Below are 24,330 nucleotides of genomic sequence, written 5' to 3'. Positions count from 1 at the left end.
AGAGAATAAAACTGTTAGCCATGGCCAAACCATTTTGAGAACCTTTTGGTTTGGTGTCAGTGAGACCACAGTAATCCAAATTCCAGACATATTTTCTTAATTCCTGCCTCTGCCCCCTGCAGACACCCTGATAATGTTTATCTGTCACCTGACATTCTTCACTTACTACTCACCATTCTTTGTTCACGCCTAGCAATGACCAATTTCAGGCCAAAGGGAAACTTTTCAATCTCCTTCCCCATTTCCCTTTCTGCCCTATAACCAGCCCAGCTTGTGTGCATATGGGGACTCTCATTCTCGGAGATTCCCTTCTAGAGATCTTTTTTTCTCCCAAATAAAAGCCTGTATTGTCTTAACTTGTCTGTTTCCTTGTCTGTCTTTCTTGCTGCTGACCTTTTTAGAGATGCATGGCTTTTGTTTTTTATTAACTTATTCTTATGCCAGAAGTGTACACTTTGACAAAGACATCATATTTTGGCATTAATAGATCAATAGTCTTCGTGACTATCTGGCATACTATACTATTTTCAGAACTAGTTCAGTATACCTCAGTTAAAAGGGTTCCTGCCAGACTGAGAAGTGGCACTCTGTCCCCAAGGATCTTCAGAGTAGAGTGAAGACAGTTTTGGAAAGTGATTGTACCTATGGAATCTTGCTTCAATAGAAGCAAAGAGAGTGCTTTTTAACAACAAAGGACTAGCAAGAAATATGGCAACAAACACTAGGAAGGAGAGACTCAGAGTCAGGGTCAAAATAAACAGAAAAAAACCTCACAACTAAACAAACAAACAAAAAACACAACACCTTGTGGCCCTTAGCACTCAGGGATAAGTTGCTTGAGTGAATAGCACACCATTGTTGCCTTTGATCCTAGGGAGACCTCCAGGGCAGTTTCCCCACTTAGTTGTGATTTGCCTGTGCTTGAGAGATGATATCAAACACGAGAAAGTTCCAGTTGCCCTTTCAAAGTACTCTAAAATTTAAAACCAAACCCAATTTAACCACCATGAAAGAAAATACAATGGTTCAGCCCCATGAAGCGCCATCAAATTGGCAGGACCACTGACCAAACTTCAACCTTTTCATTTCCCAAACCTAAACTCTCAAAACCATAAAGTAAATAAGCTATGCCTAAAATCTAGCAAAAAGAGACAAAGCACATTTTGAGGAAGAAAAAAAAAGTGGAAAGAAAATATAGACACAACCTCTGCTCTGCACCAAGGGGTATGCCGCATAGACTTATATGGCCACCTCCTGTTCCACTCATTGAGTGGGCATTTGATTTGTTTGTCTTTATAACCTTTCCCTTTCCCAGTGGTATACAAGCATGAGTAAGTCTTGGGGGTGCCAGATGTAATCTGAAATGAAATATTATGAAATCATGTCTTCAATGAGATGTTTCTTTAAGACTGAGGAGGAAGGAGACATTTTTAGGCTATCAACACTGGCATACGACTTTCTAAAATGCTCTGCAGTATCTGACAGCAGGAGATGTCTCCCCGAAGTCCTAGTGTTCCATACCTCAGTAACATGACAAGGTCTGCATCACTGGAAAGCCTCACCAGTCCAGGGGTCCCTTCAGTTCGGATAAACTGGATCTTCTCCCTGTTGAGTCGAGGAAACAGTGCAAATGGGTGTGTCAGGCTTTGGGATGTAACTCACTGGATAACTACATTTTCTATCACAGCCATAGCATCTTGGGTACCTATTAAACGGCACTGTGTCATGGAACCTTAGAATACAAATCCCCAACAGACAACAGTCCTTGCTTTTGAGAAGAACATGGTAGACTGCAATGAGGTAGCAGAGCCTTTGTCTAGCATGCATGAGGCCCAAAATTCATCCCCCAGCACTACAAGAGAAACAAACAAAAACAAAACACATGTGAACAATGCCCTGCTTCCCGAAAAGTCACTCCACCTTGAAGATCAGAACCAGGAAGGCAGGGTCCCACGAGAATGTTAGCATCATATTTGGAAGCACATGATGGAAATCAAGGCCAATTATTTAGTGAATTCTTTTTATAAGAGATCTAAGAATTAGCTTTAAAAATCTAAATTAGGAAAACCTTATCTTGTAGAAAAATGAACAACTCCTTAACCTACGAAGTCCTGTGTAAGGGTCAATAATGATATGCTTTGATCTTGAAGCTATCTCTAACAAATATGTTCTTTATCTCTTCAGTCTATCACCACAATAAAGCAAGGCAAATGAAAGAAAAGCAAAAAAAAAAAAAAAAAAAAAAAAAAAACAGGCTTGCACATTCCCTAACTATGTTCACTGGAATTGAACAAAGCAATGATACAGATGCTATGATGTTGATTGCAGCATGGCCTGCAGACATCCTGTGAATAAGAAGGATATCATATTACCCATCTGAGTCACAAGGAAGATACAGTGAAGGGAAGAAAGGAGGTTGGCATCAGAGGCAGGAGATCAGTAGAAAAATGGCTCATCACTTTCTACAGACTAACTACTAGGCAATGAAAACAACTGGTTTTGATTTTTCAGATGAGAACATACCAAGGCGGGCTGAGACTAGTTTTCTACCAGGCTAATGTATTTGTCACAGTGACAAGCTATGGGTCATGCTTCCAGGAGACAGTGCTAGAGCACACCATCTGGTGTCTCCCAAATCCTTCCTTCCTTCCTTCCTTCCTTCCTTCCTTCCTTCCTTCCTTCCTTCCTTCCTTCCTTCCTTTCCTTCCTTTCCTTCTCTTCCCTCCCTTCCCCCTCCCTCCTTCCCTCACTTCCTCCCTTCCTTCTTTCTTTCTTTCTTTCTCTCTTTCTTTCTTTGTTTCTTTCTCTAGCTTTCCTTCCTCCCTTCCTCCCTCCCTTCCCCACCCCTCTGTCTCTTTTTTCTGTTTTTAGTTTTTCAAGACAGGTTTTCTCTGTGTAGCTCTGGTTGCCTTGTAACTCATTTTGTAGACCAGACTGGCCTCAAACTCAATCACAAGGTGGTAAAAAGTCATGCATGTCATCTACAGTATCCAAAATATGCTTCTATCATTTTCATTGTTTTGATCACCAAAATGAGAGGACTCTTGTCTCCTGAGTGCTGGGATTAAAGTCTGAGCCACCACTCCCAGCTCTCTAGTACTTTCTTATTCTACTAGTCACACATCTTTTCTTCAAGCATTTCTCAAGCACCTAGTCTGTGCTGGGCACAGTCTCCCATAGACTTGGAATCCAATAAAGAAAACTACAAAATTGTCTGTCCTGGAACTTATGGTGCTATAGAAAATCAGAGGCAATCCCCAATATTATATAAAACTATGCAAAGTGCTCTGTTCATATAACTGAGCTGTTTTAAATTAGACTTACACCTAGCCTAGATGCCCTTTCTAAAGTCTTTTAATGTAAAAATAAAAATGAGCTTAGTTCCTGATGATTAAGTGAATGGACCAAGGGAGAGGAAGAGGAATTCAGCAGAGTGAGTCTCAGAAATGACACATACGTTCCAAGAATGAAGAAGGAAATGCTCCTTGGAGCATTTGCCCAATATCCTATAGACCAGTGTTCCTCAAAAGGCTACCTTTGTCTACTAGAAATCTGAAGACATAGTCCCAGATTCTGCAGCAAGTTTTAAGTCTTCTCATTTGGGTGATCAAAACAATGAAAATGACAGAAGCATATTTTGGGTACTGCAGATGACATGCATGACTGTTTACCACCATGTGACTTCATGTCCCATGATGTGCAGTTACAAGACAAGCACTTAGCAACTAGACAGGGACTCTTCCAAGTGTTAGTGAGCAGGGCTATCTGCCCTTAGGCCACCAAGGCCTTGATGTGAAGTATGACAACAGTGGCTGTTTTCTGCTCCCACACACTTCTCTTCCTGACTGGAAAAACAGAGCTTTACTACTGCACTGTTAATTTATATCATGAAAATGATCAAGGGAAACTAAGTAATATAAGTTGCCATAGGCTAAGGAGAAAATAAGGAGATGGATTTAAAAAGGATATTATGCAGTTATGTTAAATAATGCCTGAAAGACAGCATGTCTTATTCTACCAACAAAAGCTTTGCAGTATCCTGCACATAGAAAAGTGGTGGAATTCACACATCATGAGATGCATTCATAATAGTTTCACTATAATATTGGGGGATATTCTAAGTAAACTGGTGGGCTAAACCAATGAATCAGTAAAAAACAAGGAAGCTTTCTGTTGTGACGGTGTCTGTGATAATGTCTAAGATGCATGTCACAGACCATCAAAGACCAAAGCATAGGATTGAGTCAAACACTGGAGCAACAGAAGACAAGTGTCTCTTTCTACTGGTAATAGTCTCAGCATCAATTATTTGACTCCTGAAAAGAAATCTCAGATAAAGTATTAATTCTATCACCTCTCAGTATCCTGCCAAAGATAAGTCTAGAATCCGTGTGTATCAGTTTAACATGTGATAATCCTCAGCCCAAGGACAATATATTAAGTGGATTTTGGAAGCAGGGAGATGGGACAGGAGCTCGCCTCAACCTCTCCACACATCACCCTGACACAGCACATCTTCAGGGGACTTACAAAAAAAAGAATTAATTTGCATCATATTAATTTCTTAGTTGTAACTTAATTTATACATCTCTTGGTTTATCTTTTATAAGAATTATAATCATAGGAAATTGATATGCATTTTATATTTACACATATTTAAGTTTCTCCAGAATAAAAGTGGCTACAGTCAATGTGATTGACCTATGGGACTTCTTTTCCTTTTAGAAAATGAGATTTGATTCATATGAATTTTCATACAGCTACATAGTATTTGGAATTAATATAGTTTGATACACCTTACTAATACATTTGACTGTAACTAGAAGATTCTGGATATTATTTTATTATATTTATTCAAGTTTATTCTGTTAATATATAGATTTGAAAAACAAAACTAAACAAAAAGAAAAAAAAGGAAAGCAAGCAAAAACCCTTTTGCCTTTGCCAGAAGTGGTGGCACAAGCTTTTACTCCCAGCACTCTCGAGGCAGAGGCAGGCGGATCTCTGTGTGTTCGAGGCCAGCCTGGTCTACAGAGTGAGTTCCAGGACAGCCAAGGCTATACAGAAAAACTCTTTCTCAAAACAAAAACAAAAAATGAAACAACAACAACAAAAAACAAAACCCAAAAAGAACAACAACAAAAAACAAAGAAAGAAAAAGAAAGAAAGAAGTGACCCTGTCACGTGAAGAAATGCTATTCAATCTTAGTGGTTTATAACCAAGATTATAAATTCCTTTTGAGACACGAGTTTCTTGAGGGCAAAGGTCCTTCCTCCTATATGCCTCTGCCCACATACTTCACAGTGTTTTATACACAGGAGAGCTCAGTAAAATATCACTCACATGATCAGTCAATGCCAAAAGAACAGACTCCTATCACCCACACTCCATGCTGGTAATAAACAATATTGCTATCATTTTCTACTGTGGCAGGAAAACAAAAAGATTCGGAAAGCTGATTTCAGATTCGTGACTAAATTGGCATCTACCCAGGGAAGTGAAAAGGCAGGTATGAAGGGATTAAAGGAAAAATGCTAAGCGGCATTAATGACAACTGCAGGAAAACATTGCCCATATGTGCTGCCTCTCACACTCGGCATGTAACCACTTCCTCCCAGGGCGTAGATGTGCCTCCAGAGAGTGACTCTCTGGCAGGAAGGAGGTCATTTGAGGACAAGGAGCAATGTCTTAAGACTGGAATTCCCACAGAAAACGTTCTCACTGAAGCCAATCTTCTCTGGTCTTGCAGTTATAGAAGGCACATGTTGAGGACAATCGGGGCCAGCAGCATGGACTCTGCATACTTGGGTTCCTGCACAGGCACTTGGTAACACAGTTGCTAATACACATGTTTCTAAACCTGCCCTAGGTGGTTGTAGAGACATGCCTGGAGTTCCCTAATGCTAAATAGCCAACAAAAGAAAATTAGCAATGGACATTGATGGTTATCACAGTCATAGGACAGTCTGCCTTGACAGATGGCCCATAATAGAAAGTTTCATTTTCTTCCTATTTGCCACTCTGTAGGTTTGTTTTAGAATGTGACTCTTCTGGACACACAGAAATGACATGAGTTAGTCACATGTTGAGGACATCTTATACATGGATATAAATCATCTACAGGCCAAGGACTAAGACTTGCTTAACTTTGCTTTTTCATCTTAAAACAAGCATATTAGAATACAAATACTTGGCTCAGAGCTTATTATATCATAGGTCCTCCAAAGATTTTAAACTCATAAGCCTGTTATTAGATGGGCCACATAGCTATTTATGTTTTTCAATAGAAGGCTAGGTTTCTGGAGATCTACTCTTTTTTCTGTGATGATGTTGGCAATACATTCAAATCATACTGTTTGTTCATTCCGTGGATATGTATTAAGGATTCTATGAGGAACTGTAGATTAAATATTGACCTCTCCATAAAGTTAGAATGATGCTATGAGTATCAAACAGATAGTTCATATTAAGGGTTTACACTTCTCACAATTCAATGGTGATGGGAACCATGCACCCAATAAAATACAATTCTATACACAGTAGTGCCCTTTTCTCTATGATCTCTCCCTCCCTCCTTCTCTCCTTATGATGTGAGGACCTGCATAACAATGCTTATGGCTTTAAAAATATTTATTTTTAGTTTTAATTACATATATATGTATGTGAGTACCAGTGCCCATGGAGGTCAGGGACACTGGAATCCCTGGGGCTGGAGTTACAGGTAGTTATGAGTCACCAAATGTGGGTGTTAGGAATCAAACTTGGGTCCTCTGAAAGAGTAGCAAGTTCTCTTAACCACTGAATTCACTTCTTTAGTCCCATGGCTTTTTATCTGGATTTCTGTTACCTATGGTCAACCATAGTTCAAAAACATTAAAAAGAAAGTTCCCAGATATAAATGAATTGATATTTTAAATTGTAACATATTGTTATATTTGCCCTATTTCATTTTGGAATTGTTACATTATTGCTGTGCCAAATTTATAGGTCAAATTTTATCATAAGTATATATCATGGCACATAGAGACTTGTGTTCCACAGGAACTAGCAGGCAAATACTGGGCTCTTAGAACTTAGTCTCTTAGGTAAGAATACACAAGTACAACAAAACCATTTTGGACTCTGTAAAAGGAGTTTAACTTTTGTGTGTCAATTATAGCCCATCATTCTAAAGAATCAATACCTATGAATACCAGATTGTATGGTGAGTTTTATATTATTTTGTTATGCATATGATAATTGAGAGTATATTCATAAATTGAAACTATAACTCCCTGTACATTTACTTTAAAATCAAGATACTCCCAAAATGCCCAAGTGAGACATAAGTGTATGTCAAAAGCCCACCACACAAGTATTCAAATAAGATGAATAGGAAATATTTTGTAAAACTTTAGCCCTCAGAAATTTCTTCTGTCTCTCTGTCTGACTCTGTCTGTCTCTGTCTCTGTCTCTCTCTCTCAAGACTCTAGAGACAGGAATTGTTGAAAGTCACTCCAGCAAGCCCTCCTTCACAGAAGTTAATGATGACCTAAAGAAGCCCTAGCTGCAGTTCCATTACACAGCCAGAACTACATGGTCTCATTAATATGTATGTCAGTCTCAAAACTAGTGCCTTTGAAAATCTGAAGAAGTTAAGGACAAATTATCTTCAGCTCGGGCTTTGTGATGGAATCAAGACATAAATGGCAGACAACTAATGTCTAACTTCATTTATGCATGTTTGCTTTCCTTACACACTACCAAGTGCTTCATACCCTCACTCATTTACTCTTTAACAGACACCAAAAGGTAGAAACATGTATCCGTTTTCTTAGAGTAATAACTTGAAAGGCTCTTAAATGCTTCATTCAAAGCCACCTTGGGTGGTAAGTGAACTGTAGAGTCAGAATTCAAATGTAGGTCTAACTATGAATGTGAATTCTTAAGATACACACCTACTACTTCCCAGGAGCCATGACTTCTGGCCTCCTCGTGAGGGTTGAGAATCTTGAACCAAAAGTACCTAATGGCCATTAATATATGTTGTCTATAATTATTTGAATGAGGTACTTTTAAAATTTCAATGGTAATCCCGATATGCATGGTCTGCAGGGAAATAATAGTCCCGATCTAGATTTTCTGTTATTTAAATTGAAAACAGCAGCAGGATCAAAATATCACTACATTGGTCCTCACTTCTAAATGAGCTGTAAACAAGTCAAAGAAGACTGGGAGGCAGAGGGAGGCAGGCATAGGGAGGCAGGCAGACGGAGGCAGGCCTCAGGATCAGCAGATGCAAATTCATGTTGCTTAGACCAGGGAGTACAGATGATAGCTGAGATTAGTATTTCCAGCTCAGGTTTTTTTTTTTTTTTTTTTTTACTTTTTTTTTATTTGTTTTGTTTTTTAGACAGGGTTTCTCTGTATAGCTGCTCTGAATGTCTTAGAACTCACTCTGTAGACTAGGTTGGCCTTGAACTCAGAGATCTGCCTTCCTCTGCCTTCTGAGAGCTGTGACAAAAGGCATGGTGGCTGGGGTTAATATTTCCAGCTCAGTTTTAAAGTGGAAGAAGCCATTTGCAACCAAGCTGAATGAGAAATAGGTTAGCGATTACTAGTACTTAGATTGGTTTTACTTAAGCTAGCTTTTGGGAACTTTGACTTTTAAACTCTACAAAATTCTGGTTTTCTACCATTCCAAGGCCAGCCTAATTTGAAAATATAATCAGAGCAACATTAAACTACAACAAAACTTCAAGTTCTCCAAAAGAGAACAGAAAGGTCTGCAGTTGGGTTTGAATCTTGGGTAGTGAACTGAGGCACATGCCTGCTTGCTTCTTGTGCCTCAGGATCTCTTGGGACTTGCAAGTCATTTCTTTATTAATAACTTAAAATATGAAAGGGGCTTATTAATTTATTATTTATTTACACAAAATGAAAGGACGTCTCACAGATCACATTCTCTATAAGAAGCCTTCGAAGAACGATCAGCCTGCAGCCTGGGGCCACCTGGGAGAACAGTGCTGGTAGGCAACAGGCTTCCTGGCTGGGCCTAAAAACCAGCAAAGAGAAATTCGCAGTTCTTACCTCAGACTGGTGACCCTTACTTATGACAGAGTAGTATTCAAATGCCAGAACTAAAAAATGTATGGAATTTTTATGTGTTATATCCACTCAAAGTATTTTAAAAGGTGAAAAGATATTTGCATTTTGACACTATATTTGAATTTTTCATTTCAGCTCGTCACATACACTAGCTATCAGAGTATGATTGTTATCTTCCAATGAAAAGGAGTAGTACAATTTAACAGTTCAGCTTGGCGGTGGTGGCATACACCTTTAATCCCAGCACTTAGGGGAGGCAGAGGCAGGTGAATCTATGTCAGTTCAAGGCCAGCCTGGTCTACAAGGCTACACAGAGAAATCCTGTCTTGAAAAATCAACACACACAAAAAAATGTACCAGTCCAACAGGGACTTTCCTTCAGATAGAAGTGGTAGCAAATTTTGATGACCATGTTTTTAAGACATTACTTTATCTTTAATTATGCATATGTATGTGGAGGTTGGTGTGCGCATGTGTGAGCTCAGTTTCCCATGGAGTCAGAAGAGGGCATCAGATGGCCTGGAGCTGGAGTTACAGGCAGTTGTAAGCCACCCAACATGGGTGCTGGAAGCCGAACTTGGGACCTCGGAGAGGGCAGCGCACAGTCTTTACTGCTGAATCATCTCCTCCTCTGCACATTCAGTTTTGAACTGGAGAAATAAACCTGCTCCAGGACTAAGAATGTGGAGGGACAAACTGGTACCATCTTAACCTCATGATAAGGTCAGAGAGGACCAAGATTTCACAAGAGCAGTTGAAAGCAAAAGCCATTTTGTGCATGGAAAGCTGTGGGTATTCAAAGGAAAAGAGAGAAGTTGTGTCTCAAGGAAAAATGGCTATGAATAAAGCCCAATCGACTGCTTGCTATGCTGTGACAAGCAAAACAAGTGAAGAACAAAGCAAAGAGATACCCACTCCAGACTCCAGGGATGCCCCTTGTCCACAGGACAAGGAAGGCTTTGGCTTCTCTCAAGTGGCTGTGCTACCAATGAGGAAGAATGCTCAGGAATCTTCACTGGTGTTGGCCATCCCTGGCCAGGCAGGAACGCATAGCTCAAAGACACCCGGGACATACAGATTACCTAGGGGTCTATTCCATGTGTCCTTAAGGGGCAGAAGTTAAAGTCTTTGTTTTCAAGATGGTGCTGATGAGGAAGGGCTGTGGACTTCCAGAAGATGCTTCGAGGGTGGTGTTAAATCAACAGGGTTGAGCTCCCAATGGGGATTGAGAGGCCCTGGCTTCTAAATCTTGCTTTTAGCTTCTCAGCTGTGAGGTGAGCAGTTAGCTTTCTGCTGTTCCCATCTGGCGATCCCTGCCCCAGTCAGAGGACCAAAGACAATAGGTTCACCAGATCAAGGACTAGAAGCACTAAAACCAAACTAAGCTTTGTTTGTTTTGTTTGTAAATCAATTATCTCAGGTATGTTGTTATAATGATAGCCAACTAACACAATCTATTATGAAAGATATCACTTAAATCTGAGATTAAAAACCCCAATTTAGATTCCACCCCTACATTTGTGGGAATGTTCCTTGCCATGCAGTTTTTGACTATACGAAACAGAATGTCCTCTCAACTAAAGGAAGTTCCCCTTTATGTTGTTGTGCTAAGTAAAGGAAAACACAGAGTGACATACGTTGGGGAGGGGAAACAGCATTATCTCATCGAGTTAAGTTCCTGCTCCATTTGGCTTGTCATGCTTGCTTGCTGATCTTCCATGGACACAGTCTGCATAGTCTCAAAGCATAAATAGATGGAGACATCTCAAACACTCTGAAGCAATGTCTCCATTCAAGATACCCTGTGAGATCTGTGCAGAACTGTAGTTAACTGAGGACCCTGAAGGCCACTGAAAAAAACTGATGTCTTCAGCCTTCTCACGGAGTCAGAAGCAGAAAGAAAACAAAAAGCTGGATGTTATCAGCTGGGGCCCTTGTTAACGTTCTTCTCAGTCATTACAGACTTGTGCTAAGTCCAGCCCTGTTCAGGTAGATTAAAACATGCAGCTCCCCTAAGGTGGAGATGTAAAGATATGCTAATTACTTTAAAAAGTAATGCAGGATGCAGAGGAAAAGCTCAAAAATTCTCGTGTTCACATTCTTAGTCTGCTTTTGTAAGGACAGGTGCATTCAGAAAGTCTCTCTCCCTCTGTCTGTGTATGTATAGTAAAAATGAGAGAAACTAAAGTGTCTTTACCTTATGATCAACAAGAGAGGAGGAATCCGTTTGTTTTCCTTTGGGAAGATCCAGAATCTCTACAATCCTTAATTGGGATAGAAGGCTGAACTCACTAACTCACTTCGGCAATTTTATTAATCTCCAGGGGGCCATGGATTGTTGAGGGGCTCCCCTAAGGAAGACACATTGGAAGTCCATATTCGTATCATTTTTAACTTTTATTTTTTCATTTTGGATGATCATGAACAGTACACTTACGTGATGAAAGCACCGTGACTCAGTTGTGGAGTTCTCTTTGTGAAACCAGGATTCTAACACGGGCATTGTTTGCATGCCATACTTAAAATTCTGCATAGTTTCTAGTTCTTCAGAAACATAAGCATTCTCAAAGTAAGACCTGCATAATAATATTGGCATTATCCTCACTGCATAAAAGTGCTTTTAGATATCTGAGCAGCAAGGAAAAGACCTCAAGAGACAGGTGAACTGGGTGTGATCCCCAGCGGAAAGGATCAAGAACCTAACTGAAAAATGAGAAAGTCACATAGTCAAGAATACAAAGAACCATTTCCTATGGCACATGATTGATCATCAAATTAGTGTCTAGCCAGGCCATTCCACGGAGAGGCTCAAAGGAAACAGTAACTGGGCTTTGCCCATGCTTCTTGGATGGAGTTTCTGGAGAGGGGATGGCAGGGAGAGGAATGTGTGTGTCTGATGGGGGGGAGGCCCAGCATTTTGTATTTTATAACGCTCCTACATTAGTGGGGGAAACAAGGTGGCTCAGTTTTGAGAACCACTGCTGCACACTAGGATGGCACCGTTGGCAAACGCATGTCTAGCATTAAGATGAGGTGTAAATTAAGTGGGTGTGTAAGATTTCCCCTTTGCTGCCACCACTGATGCACAGCACACCGAGATGGGGAGACACTGTCCTCTATCATGAATCTAAGAGCCTCTGTGCAGCTGAAAGGCTTCAAAGGCATGGAGGTTTAAAGGAAAGCCCCTGCCTGACAAACAAGAAGAAGCTAGGTCGGCAGGGAAGAGGAGCGCATAACAGACTGGAAGCAAGGCATCAGAGGGAGGATTCACACAGGAAATCAGACTCTCTGCTTGGCTTCTACTGTGTCTTCATTAAGGAAAATGGAATGTCAACACTGGGACTTCATACTTCTCAACAAATACGAGGCTACTCTTGTTGATTCCAGCGGCACTTAAAATGTCAGTGTCATTGTTTGCAAGCTGTGATGTATTCTCGGCTGTGCAAATTTGTTTCCTTTTAACATTTCTTCGGTAACGGAGATCTAGTTTATTTAGCCAATCTTATTCAACTCTTGTACTTAGTAGAGAAACTGGGACAAAAATGAGCTGGTGTTGATGACAGAACATAATTGTATACAACCTTTGTAAACAATGTCAGAAGGAAACCAAGTCCCCAGATGACCGGCAATGCCACTAGGACTGTATATTAGTGCTAATGCCCCTTGAAACAAATCCCAATACCCTGGTTACCTGAGTGAGTGGTTTCTGGTAAGATCAGGTTGACGCTCTTGTAGAATTTCAAAGATGTTGGGTTGACGCAAAAATGCTACAATTTTGTCATTGTAGGCTGAAAGAAAAATAAGAAGAAACAGTAATTCTTTAAAAAAAAATCTACCACCACCTCTATGACAATATAAGTTCAGCCTTTAAAAAAATATGTTTTATGGCTAACTCTCATTTCACCCAAGCCCTCGGGTTACAGCTGTTCTGCCACTGTGGCCATAGATGTTTACATTCTAATTTTGTCTAAGCTGTTACATGAGTCTCAGGCTTACACCTGCTACATGCTACTTGGTATCTTTTTATCAGTTCATCTGATTAGCCATATTTACCTTCAAATGACAAGATTAGTTCACTAACATGATTCTAGATATTCATAAGTTAAAACTTACCAAAATCAACCTGAATGCCAGGCATGGTGGTCCAGGTCTATAATCCTAGTACTTGGGAGGCTGAAGCAGGAGGGTTGAATTTGAGGCCACCCTGGCTATATTCTAGGACTCCGCCTCAAAAACCAAACCAAACCAAAACCTCATATGAATGACAACCATAAGGAGTGGAAACCATCTTCTGGCTGAATAGTAGCTAGCCAGAGAGATAAAGAGAACCAGAGAGCCCCTACCCACCAAAAAAAGCCACCAGTAACAGTGACAGCTACAGCCACAGTGGTAATGACAAGCCACTCTCTAACTCTACATGTAAATAAACGCAAAACTCGAACAACTCCACACTAAACCCACTGTATAAACAATTGCAACTCAAATCACCAACTGGCAAAACATATATTTTACACAATCTACAACCCACTTAACATGGCTATAGAAATCTCAAAATTATTCATTAAGATTTATTAGGAGTTCCATTATTACCTGTTCTGTCAGGAAAATGAATCTGCATACTTAAGATAATTCTACTTAGTTATATTACTAATAATCAGGGATAGGCAATAAATATAATTCAGAGAACCAAGGTCGGGGTGTTTGAATTCACAAAACAACAGAAAGCTCAGTAATTCTATAGGTAGATGTGTCTGAAGTGCCATACTGTCTACACATACATATTTTTGTTAAATGTTTTAGAAGTTTTTAAGTGCTATCTGATTAAACAGAATTCTAATGTCAATGTCAAGGATCTCCATGATATGTGAACTGAAGACACTTTTGTAATGGAATTGTTTTTATATTCCACCCAAGATCAGAGATGAGACTTCTTATGCAATAATTTTATAGCTCTCCAAAGTTATGCATGTAGTATTTAGTAACACATTACATATTAATAATGACATCATAAATGTAGACAGACATCAACCCTAGATATCATATCTTGTGGTTACGAAGTTCTTTAGGTCACGGGCATTATTACACTGTATTTTATGACAAAGGACTGTTTTGTTTCTTTGTCTGTTTCTAGAGTCAAGTTTCCCGTATTTGGGGAAATCATGTGGTCAGCTCGTCTGGAGTACAATGGGGGTGCCTTGCCCCGGGAAAGCCATCTTCATGATCATGGTCTCTCCTCTGCCAGGTAAGCATCTTTGGGATGCAAATAGAGAGGAAGAGAAAGCTGCTCTCTTTAAGGTAGGCAGGGAGTCTATCTGCCTCTCAGCAGTGTGTCCCTTCTGCTTGCCTTAGGGGCTCCAGGTTGGTGGCCACGAATATATTTTAATGTCATCACTTTAATAAGTTAAAAATGGTTTTCACACCTGTAAGCCCACATCCGTCTGCTTCAGCTGACTATCTGGAGGCTTTGTTGCTTTCTATTTGTTATAGAAGCCCTTAAGAATGTGGTAGCCTTACTTCATTGGCATATGAAGCTACCACGGATTCACACACCACGTAAACTCTATCTTAGGATGCGATATAGTCTAATTATATGTTTGTTCAAATGCTTAATTTACGATGATTGCATATTATCTCATCAGTTTTTCTTACCTTCAACAACCCAATACTTGCTATGTAGGACAGGATTTTATAAGGCAGGAGCTCTCTGAGACTCAAGGGACTAGAGTTTTGTTGTAAGTTTCTTAAAGGGAAACCAGTAGTTTTCTGATACAGGGGAAGGTTGGCAGGAGGCACAAGTCAGCACAGTATGCACTCTATGCGATAACATGATAATAGATACACATTTGTAGAAAGAGCTCACATACCCACTGGGACCATGTCCTGGTACTGTGGCCTACTGACTGTATTGAACGTACTGGACGGTCTGGGAAGAACTGGTGGGCCTGCATGCCGAGAGTCTTCTCCTACCTGCGAAGGCAAGCAACATTTACATCTGCACCAAGAGCTACCGGACTTTGCATTGGCATCTCAAGCTGCGTTGTTCAAAACACTTAGGGCAAATAACCAAGTGATGAGAACAGGTGCCAGCTACAGGGCTGACACCAGATCCTTGAAAGGTCTGTTCCTAAGGCTTAATGCTGGTGAGTGAGACAGAAGCTGGGTCAGTGAGCATGTGTGGCTCCGTACTTCTGTCTGCTTGTAGTTACTGAGGCTGCAGAAGTAAAACTGTAGACTTGTTGATCAGGATTATCTTCACGGACAGAACCCCGACCTGCCATAATACAGGCAAAGGAAAGAGCTGTGTGACACAACATGCATTGGTGTGTGCCTGGATGTTCCTTCTTTTACTTAGCCAGGTAGATGAGGGAATTCCCTGCCTCAGCAGAGGAGGAGCTGAGCAGCAGCAATCTTCCTGTGGAGCTCTGCATGAGGACATTATCTCCTGAAGCAATTTTATATGCCCATTAGAGGACCTGGTGTAACAGCTCTGTCTGGTTTCTGCCTCCCACACCAGACAGCCAGCAGTAGCAGGTGTGCAAGATCTAAAAATGTTTCCCCTGGCTTGAATTATTCATTGCACCTCTCATGGGTTTAGAAACTCCTACAAATAGATAACCAAAACCACTCATTTGTGCTCTTACCAGGAAACTCCAACACTGCTCTGGCCTGTGTCCTAGCATGTTCTCCCATATTCCAGGAGTCTTTTAAGATGAGCATCATGGTCATGAGAAGAGGACAGGAGGTGATCCTGGGTTTATACATTTTCAGATGGAGTTCCCATCTCCTCCCCCTAAACTCTTCATAGCCATTTTATCGTATTGCACCAGCTGGACATGTTTTGAGGCCCCTTCTACAGCCCTTCACATTAGAAACAACCTTTCTACCCCCTCTACTCCGCCCCGCCCCCACTTATCCTTCAGGAATGCTCTCCCTCATTCTTCAAAGTATAGTTCAAACAGTCCCTCCTCCATGAAAACCTCCCTTGTCTCCAAGCTGATGTTAAATATAATCTCCTCCGAGACCCCATGGTGCTTGGTGTATATTTCAAAACCAGTTGTTATTATTAACAGTTTTATTGTTTGTTTCCTATGCCCCAAATAAAGCTAGGAACAATAAAAGGAAAGCCTGTATTACTATCTAAAACAGCTATTAAAATACAGCTTTCTTTCTCAGCTACTAAAAAATGTATTTATTATTGTGGATGGTGTTTGGGGTGCCACAGTGTGCATGCGGAGGTCAGAGGGAAAGTCTGTGGAGTGAGCTCTCTCCTTCTACTCTTTCATGGGTCGCAGGGACCAAAGCCAGGCCTCCAACCTGTACAGCAGGAGTTTAGACACCCCGCCCCAGCGTCCCTGCAGGTCCTTCAGAAGTTTATCGAGGATTTTTTTTACTGTTATTTTCATTCATTTAAAATATAGCTTTGAATTTGCTCTCCATATTATGAACGTGGGAAATACTTGCTAACTGTTTTATTCACACTATCAACTGCAATGTTTCTGGACCGCAGCAGACTTCAGCAGAGATAGCAGTATCTCTACCCATTGCAGAAGCTGCTGAGTGAAGCCAGGGGTGGTAACAGCTGAGACCCATTACATAACCAGAAGTCTGCTCAGCCTGCTTCTTCTTTCTGAGGTATTGGCTTTGAGGAACACAGCTAGGCACTTGGGGAAGATTCAATCACTATCTACACATCTTCAGGCAGCGAGCTAAGCAACTCAATACACCAGCCTAGATTATCTCCCACCTGTCAGTAGGCTGCCATGTGTGATCATTTCCTAGAACAGCCAAAGGTCTTGAAGGCTTCACTTCTTAAAACCAGGCCACAAGACAGTGGTCAATTCCTCCAAGAAATATAGGGACTGCCTCCAGCTGCAATGCTCCCCAAGTGCTGCCTTACAGAGAATATTCTTCGAGAAAGTTTGGACAATCATGTGGCTGTGCGCTGGGTTAGTCTCTGTTTCACTCTTCAGTTCCCATCAATAGGAAGAGAGATTTTCATTAAGTTGCTAATATACCCTCCAAGGGCCCTCTCCCACGACTGGCTACTCCTAAACCATAAAAGTAATTCAAAGTTCTGAGGCAGGGACACAGAAAGAAAGTGTAAGTATAGATATTAGTCTCATATACCTTTTCCCATAAATATCATCCTGACGAGACAGAACGGCCAACTTCCATAAATGGTTAAAGTGCACTGTCCATGTGTAAGGCCAGGAGGAGTCCTAATTACGCTATACATACACGCAAGGTCCAAGGGTGAGAGTTCAATTGGATTTGGTAAGATGAATGCTGTCAGTGTCCTCCAGCTTACCACTAATGGTTTACAGGACAGCATGATAAAGATTTATTGGCTGCTCATAAAACATAAATATTTTCATGCATACCTCACCCTGCATTAGACTTATAGATCACTTTTATATGAGCTTCTTGTATATAGTCTTCTATAAACAGTGAACACATGATGCACTAAAGCAGTATGAGCAGCATGAGGGGAAATTCCATGGGCGGAATTCTGATGAATTGAATCCAGCTACTTATTGCAGTCATATTTTTTTTTCTTATAAGAAAGCCTTCAGAATATTTGGCCTACAATACAATATTGGAAATGTGATATGCATTTAGAAACGGCAGGCAGGAAAAGAATCTTAATTCCATATGTCTATGGGAACCTTTAGAAACTGTGTACACCAAGTCACAGTGCGCACTCAAAGCATAAACTTACATGAAGGAGAAGAAATTCCAACCACAAACAGTCCTTTCATGGATTTAAGTTGCTGAAAGCAAAGCGAAACAAGAAGGGATTTTGTGTTTTGGGCCAGGGTACTAGAGCGCCCTCGTGTGGTTACCACAGACCACTGCCGACTGACAAAGTAGAACGCAGGGGAGTGTCCAGTCATTCTTAGTTTGGACCATCTTCTCTGTGCCGTCAGCACATAAATCATCTGTCAAACACATTCTAATTTTAGACAGCTCAATAGAATCCCCCTTGATGGATATTTTAATGGCATCCAGTAAACCTCATTTAAGAAATACTTCCCTGCAGTTAATATAATTTTAGTCCACTAAAAGTTCACTCATTGCTGTACTATGAGGCTGTTCTTGGGTGTGCAAAGGATTTATTGTCTCCGGTGAGCATTTTGTTATTACTGATTCCCTCTGAGTTAAATACGAAACCTTACTCTTCAATCTCTCGTCTTATATCCCAACTATTGAATTTGCAATTTAGCCTAGAGGTAATTTCAGAGAAACCTTGTCAACATTCCAAAACTTTCTAGGCCTCTAAAATAATACACTTAAACTAAACTAAAAACAGAAAACAACACAAACACCAAAGCAGACAACACAATCTCACGGAGCACCATATGCATACCCTGGCAGCTACTGTCAATCAATTGGTAGGTCCCTAAAGGCCGAGACTCACCTCACCGGCACTGTGGCTGCGTTGCCTCGTCAGGTGTTGCCGATGGACCAGCGCGCTTGTGGGTCTACTGCTCTGAAGCGGGAGCCGAGGATCAATGAAAGTGGTAGTTCTGGAGTTGTGGTCGACAAAAAATGCCTAGGATAAATGCACAGGGGAGTAGTCAACACACACTACATACGTGTCTCAGCAGACCGGGAGCAGTGCACAGTCAGGAAACAACCCACTTTTGAGTAATAATCTTAGTTTCATTTTCTCACAATGTGCAACCCTTGGAAGAATTTCTTGATATCCATTAAGAAAGGGTGGACTAGAGAAAGAAAGGCACATTTATCCAGGATCCAGAATAAAGAAAGCAGGAAGGAACATTCCCATGAGGCTTTAGAAAATACTCCAAGACACAGTCATCAAAGATGTGACCTTAGAAGGCTGCCATGGGGTGGACACTTGGAGCTGGGTGTGGTGACACATGCCTGTAATCCCAGCACTCTGACTACAGAAGCAAAAGCATCCTAAGTGGAGGCTACCCTGGGATACACAGGGAGGTCCATTTCAAAACAAAACAATGATCCTAACAGTGAGCAAGAAGGCCATTTGGACTCCTTTAACTGATGCTCTTGGGCCCCACCCACTCCTGGTTATTATAAAATTCTAATCATCTAAAACTTCATCATTAACGATTTCCTTCTTCTCCCTTTTCCGATGCAGTCTGCCACCAGACTCTTCCTGTCTTCCCAGTGTCCGGTCCTCTCTGTTCCCTCCTAGCCTGAGCACCTCTCCATCACTTCAGGGGTTCATTTTACATAAGTAGCATACCTATAGTTTTCTCAGGTGCTCTATCTCCTAAATGCCTTTACTCCTCAAACCTTTTAGAAGACTCTTCCTTCTCAGAACACAGATGACATCACTACTCTAAAACAAAGTCTCTAAGTCATCCCAAAACTTTCCCTAGCTTCACAGTTCCTAAAAATCCAAGTATCTGAATTTTTAACTTCTTTTACCAACAAGCAGAAAAATGACAGAACAAGAATGTTTCCAGTCCCTTCTCACACTATGGGATTTCAAAGTACACACACTGAGAAGGTCTTTTACAACCTAAGAGAGAAAACATCCTCTTTCTCAACACTGTGAAAGGTGCGAGGGTAGCAGACCTTCACAGCCTTGTATTGACAGGCTCTGGCCTCAAATTTCACGCCGGCCTTCATTTTATTTAGGTTTCTAATATACCTGTTCATGATTCCTGACATTATTCAAAATGTCATGAAGTCACTATCATTTTTACAAATAACTATGTTTAACTCCTGCCTTTACAAAGCAGATACTATCAAGTCTCTTTTTTGTATAAATTATCATCAAGGAGATTTTACTACAAACATAATAATATAAGCCATGTTACTTAAGGGAATATATAAAAAGTACTAAAATAGTATTGTTCAATTATGCAGTACCTCAGGAATGCTTTCAAGAGATGGGTGCCAATGAGAGGTACCATGATGCACTTGTAATTACAAGAGCAAATGGGTGTCTGCATGTAGGTCAATGCTGATTTGCATACAGTGTCAGAGCCTAATTCAATGTTAACAGGCTTGTTTAAAACCCATTCTCTAAAGAATTGTGTAAATGCCTCCAGGGAAGGGACTATTTCTTACTCACCCTGTCATCCTCAATAGCTTTTAGGACTGACCTGGGAAAAGGAAAGCACCCAATAAAAAACAAAGTGCTCCAAACACATTGCAAAGTATGAGTGACAGCTCCTACTTAACTAGCCAAGAATTAAAATCTATAAAAAACACAAAAATAGCTAACAATGTAGAAAAATAAAAAAAGAAACGAGAGGGGAATATGAAACATAAGGTCTAAGAAACTAGAGAAGGTAAGAGCTAAATAGGAGAGAAAGTTTCACAACTCAAGTTATAGATAGGAGTAAACTCTCAGACTAAAAGCATTCAAAGTAGCAGGTAAAGTAATCATGGAATGCTTGGGACCCAGAAAAGAACATGCCCATTTCTGAGCTCCACCCTAATGTAATTTTGGGCAAACTGCATCTAATTTTTAAGGTTTATTTATTCTTGTTTCTCTGTTAAATTATGAATGACATTATGTCTATTAAAGAAAAGCTAATGAGAAGGTTCATACACATTTTTAAACACAATTTCTATGTCATTTCAAACATGAGTTACTGCTATTATCATGAAGAATAGTTTTCAATTCTAATCCTTTTTCCTAAACATTCCAAAGTTTCTTGCTGCAGTCCATGCACAAGGGTAAAAACACAAACCACAAGGACCCCTAGAAGACAAGCAAAAGCAATTCTCCCAAGCTCCTTGCATCTGAGGGTTCGAGACTTAGTGGCATATGCCACTTGTAGGAAGTCTCCTTCCTGCTCATCCTCTATCCTGTCCCCTAAAGTAAGGATGTAACAGTCAGCACACTAAAACAATTGGAAAAGAACTAATGGGGGGTGGCTCTTGCAACCCCAGGACCTCCTGAAAAATCCAGCTTGCTCACCTCCGAACTTCCTCATATAAATGAGTACACCTTCAGGTGATCTACCACAATCCAGAAAAGCCAACCCCAGTTGGTCACACCAAAATCTCCACTGCAAAGCAAGCGTGCTCTCTCTAAACTTCAAACTGGAGCCACCATCTCAGCAAGGGATTTTCATTATCTGAGTAATAACGACTATTAACACAGTTGTGTAACAATTGTAGATTTCAGTGATACACTTGGGAACTTACAAAGGGGGTACTTGAACCCACCTTTCATCCATCTACATTGCCTAATGAGCACTCCTCCCTCTCCCTCTCTCCTTTTCATAGCTCCTATGCTGCTCTCTGCCTACCATAACATCCTACCTGCTGTGTTCCTCATGCCTCTCCCACACCTCCTACCAAACCCGGTTTTGGAAAAGCACTTAAGTAAGCCTTGAACTGGGCTGAGAATCACAGCCACTCACTCACAGCGCTTGGTTTCTGTGCTGCTGCAAGCTGGAAAGACTGCCCCTGACTCAGCAGCACAGTCCACATGACCTGCCCAGCTCTCACCACTAGCACGTTAGAGGCATGGCCATGGCCAGGGAGTGCTATGTGTCCATCACAAGGGGTTCTGTTTCAGAGTCAACGGGATGCGTATACTATTTACACATGCTTTCCCAATCCCAAGCACTTGAGAGGAAAAGTCCTGAAAATCTCCATCAGTACCACAGCAGCCAGGAGCAATTACTCTGCATGTGTTTTGGCTTTGCTCAGGGGCCTCTGTGTGACTTTGGATAGGTTTCCTTAGCATTTTGCTTTATATGTGTAAAAGGGGGTGACTCAGGTCACAGTCAAGGTGTGAAAACTGTAGGCTGCTTTAAATGTAGGCCTGGGTTTCATCTCCAGCACCACCATGAGTAAGAGAATACAGATGAAGCATGAAAAATCACCATGCACCTTGTAGGTTGGCTAGTTCCATCGGTGACACACATCAATTATATCAGAAAAGTGGATCACTTTCCACAGGGGAGGCTAACTAGTTCGAGTGGAGCAATGAAGTTGACCTGTCCTTTTTAAAAAATTGGGTCACTTTCATCTCACGATGTTTGAATAGCCTGCAATTCCTTCTGAGTATCTATCTAGCAAGCAATTGTCTGAAACTTCATTTAAAAAGCAATCATCTGAAGAAATAAGGCCTTTTCAAATGAGCTACTCACAGAGAAGCTTCTAAATGCCACCATTCCCTACTGCTAAATTTCATTAAGGAAATCCACACAAGCTTCACACTGCTGGGCCAACTAAGGCTAACAACACAAAAACTGAAAGGAATGTAAACGCACACACTCAAGTCTCATTTTAAAAACATCTACCCTTTCACAGCTTCAGGGCACAGTCAGAGACAAGAAATATGGGATGCTTGGAGCCAAGTGGTATTTTAGCAAGGCCAAACAAAATACATTTCTTTCCTTAGACAATTCTTTTTTCTTTTTTTTAAACTTCTATTATTTTAAGCAAAGGAAAAGCCATCAGTATTTATGAAGAAATGACAACCTCAGACTCAGCAAATCTAAGCTAAAGAAGCTTGAAATTGTTTTCAGTTAATATTTTGCCAAACCAGGAATCTATATGAAGGGACCATGTAGGTAAACACAGAAAAACACAGAGCTGCCGCCCCAGCACCCCCCCCCCCAGACAGGCGGCAGGGACCATCATTCTCCTTTCTCTAATTTCCCTGCACTTATCACTGTGGAAGACTGAGAATGGAGTTATTCAAATTAACACTTTTTCCATGGAAAACAGAGGCACCGGTGTAGACTCTGAAAATAATGTTTTTAAAATCCCAATGTAAGTCATGAGGCTAACTTAGAAACACAGAAAAGGGCAAGTCCATCTCCTGACTTGGGCAATTCCTTCCAGAGTCTAAGAACTTAGCAAACTTACTCAAAAACATCCACAAAGCCCAAGCTTGTTCTAGTTTCTCATTCAAAAAGACACACAGCCCCAGAAAGACACTCTTATCTTGACATTTGCCTTCTACAGCTACTAATTTGTGTTTTTTAAACATGATAAGCACAATATTAGTTTATGCTAATTATATTAGATAACGGGTGTGAGTGTGATCTTTTCATAACCATATCTAATATACTTTGATCATATTTATCTTCCTGTGGGTTTTTTGTTGATGGCACACGCCTTTAATCCCAGCACTCGGGAGGCAGAGGCAGGCGAATCTCTGTGAGTTTGAAGACAGCCTGGTCTACATAGTGAGTTCCAGGACAGCCTCCAAAACAATACAGAGAAACCCTGTCTCGAAAAAAACAAAAACAAAAAAGAAAAAACAAACAAACAAAACAGTGAGCTATCTATACATTCAAAGTTTCATTTCATCTCCTGGGCTGCTGAGTAGCTTGAGGTGATTAAATCAGGCCATTCCACAGAGTTACTTGTAGAATAACAACTAAAGAGATATGCCACAAAAGTAATAAGTTCAGCTAAATAAACAAAACAAAATAAAGAAAACTAGAATAAAACAACAACCCTATATTTTGCAAAGAGGAGCTTATATTCCAAATAGATTTTTTTAAATTCATGTGAGAGTTCCAAATATTAAGATGCCTTTTACCCACTGACTTGAACAGAACTTGACCCAGTAAATAATGACTGTCCGTTTGATGGAAGATGGAGACCAAGGTCAAACCTGGGACACCTGATAGACTCTACAGATTGGTACCTCTGGTCAAACAAAAATCCTCCAGCCGTTAGTAACTTCCTCCAGGCAAATGTTTATTTTGTTCTCAAATCTGTTCTCCAAACCACAACTGCAACATTGGCGCTCATCCAAGTTGACTGTTTAGATCATTGTGATACGAAAATTCCCAGCATCACTCTCTAAGTTACAGCTCTTGGAGTTACAAAGCTTGGATATAGAAATGGATTTCAAATCAGCTGGGATTTATGGAGGGGAAAACACAACAAGCTATGGGGCAGACTTTTTACAAAAAATATTATTACTGCTTATGTTTTTACTTAAAAACATGAAGCTTATGATACATCACTTTTTATTTAAATTAGAAACAAGCTTGCTTCACATGTCAATTTCAGCTCCCTCTCCCTCCCCCTCCTCCTTCAACCCTCCCACCCAATCCTCACTCCACTCTCCAGGGAGGGTGAGGCCCTTCATGGGGGATCTCCGAAGTCTGTCATATCATTCGAGGCAGGGTCTAGGCCCTCCCCATGTGTCCAGGCTGAGACAGCATCCCTCCACATGAAATGGGCTCCCAAAGTTCATGATGCATCACTTTTAAAGTTTGAAATTTCTTAGTATTTTAATTTAGGCCCAGGTGAAATAATCG

At 40.7% G+C, this 24,330-nt stretch overlaps 1 protein-coding gene, 1 non-coding gene and 1 pseudogene across 4 annotated transcripts in view; 1 reads left to right on the top strand and 2 right to left on the bottom strand.

Annotated features, from left to right (window-relative positions):
- Hecw2 (HECT, C2 and WW domain containing E3 ubiquitin protein ligase 2) overlaps positions 1 to 24,330 on the bottom strand; it is a 356,194-nt gene that overhangs the window by 56,190 nt on the left and 275,674 nt on the right. For all 3 annotated transcript variants that reach the window (XM_013121118.3, XM_040753631.1, XM_013121120.3), the window contains 4 exons: positions 18,507 to 18,641; positions 14,953 to 15,055; positions 12,780 to 12,876; positions 1,522 to 1,605 (listed from right to left, as the gene is read on the bottom strand). In XM_013121118.3, coding sequence (XP_012976572.1) covers positions 1,522 to 1,605; positions 12,780 to 12,876; positions 14,953 to 15,055; positions 18,507 to 18,641 — 419 coding nt within the window. The remainder of the gene's footprint in view (positions 1 to 1,521; positions 1,606 to 12,779; positions 12,877 to 14,952; positions 15,056 to 18,506; positions 18,642 to 24,330) is intronic.
- LOC121143018 lies at positions 4,350 to 4,535 on the top strand. Its single transcript, XR_005880156.1, has one exon. It is a non-coding gene; the product is annotated as a U2 spliceosomal RNA (small nuclear RNA).
- On the bottom strand, positions 14,185 to 14,338 carry LOC121143008 (annotated as a pseudogene).

This window comes from Mesocricetus auratus, unplaced genomic scaffold (assembly GCF_017639785.1).
Source record: "Mesocricetus auratus isolate SY011 unplaced genomic scaffold, BCM_Maur_2.0 Super-Scaffold_100010, whole genome shotgun sequence".
In the NCBI taxonomy this organism is placed as follows: Eukaryota; Metazoa; Chordata; class Mammalia; order Rodentia; family Cricetidae; genus Mesocricetus; species Mesocricetus auratus.
This window is presented reverse-complemented; position numbering and strand designations above follow the sequence as displayed.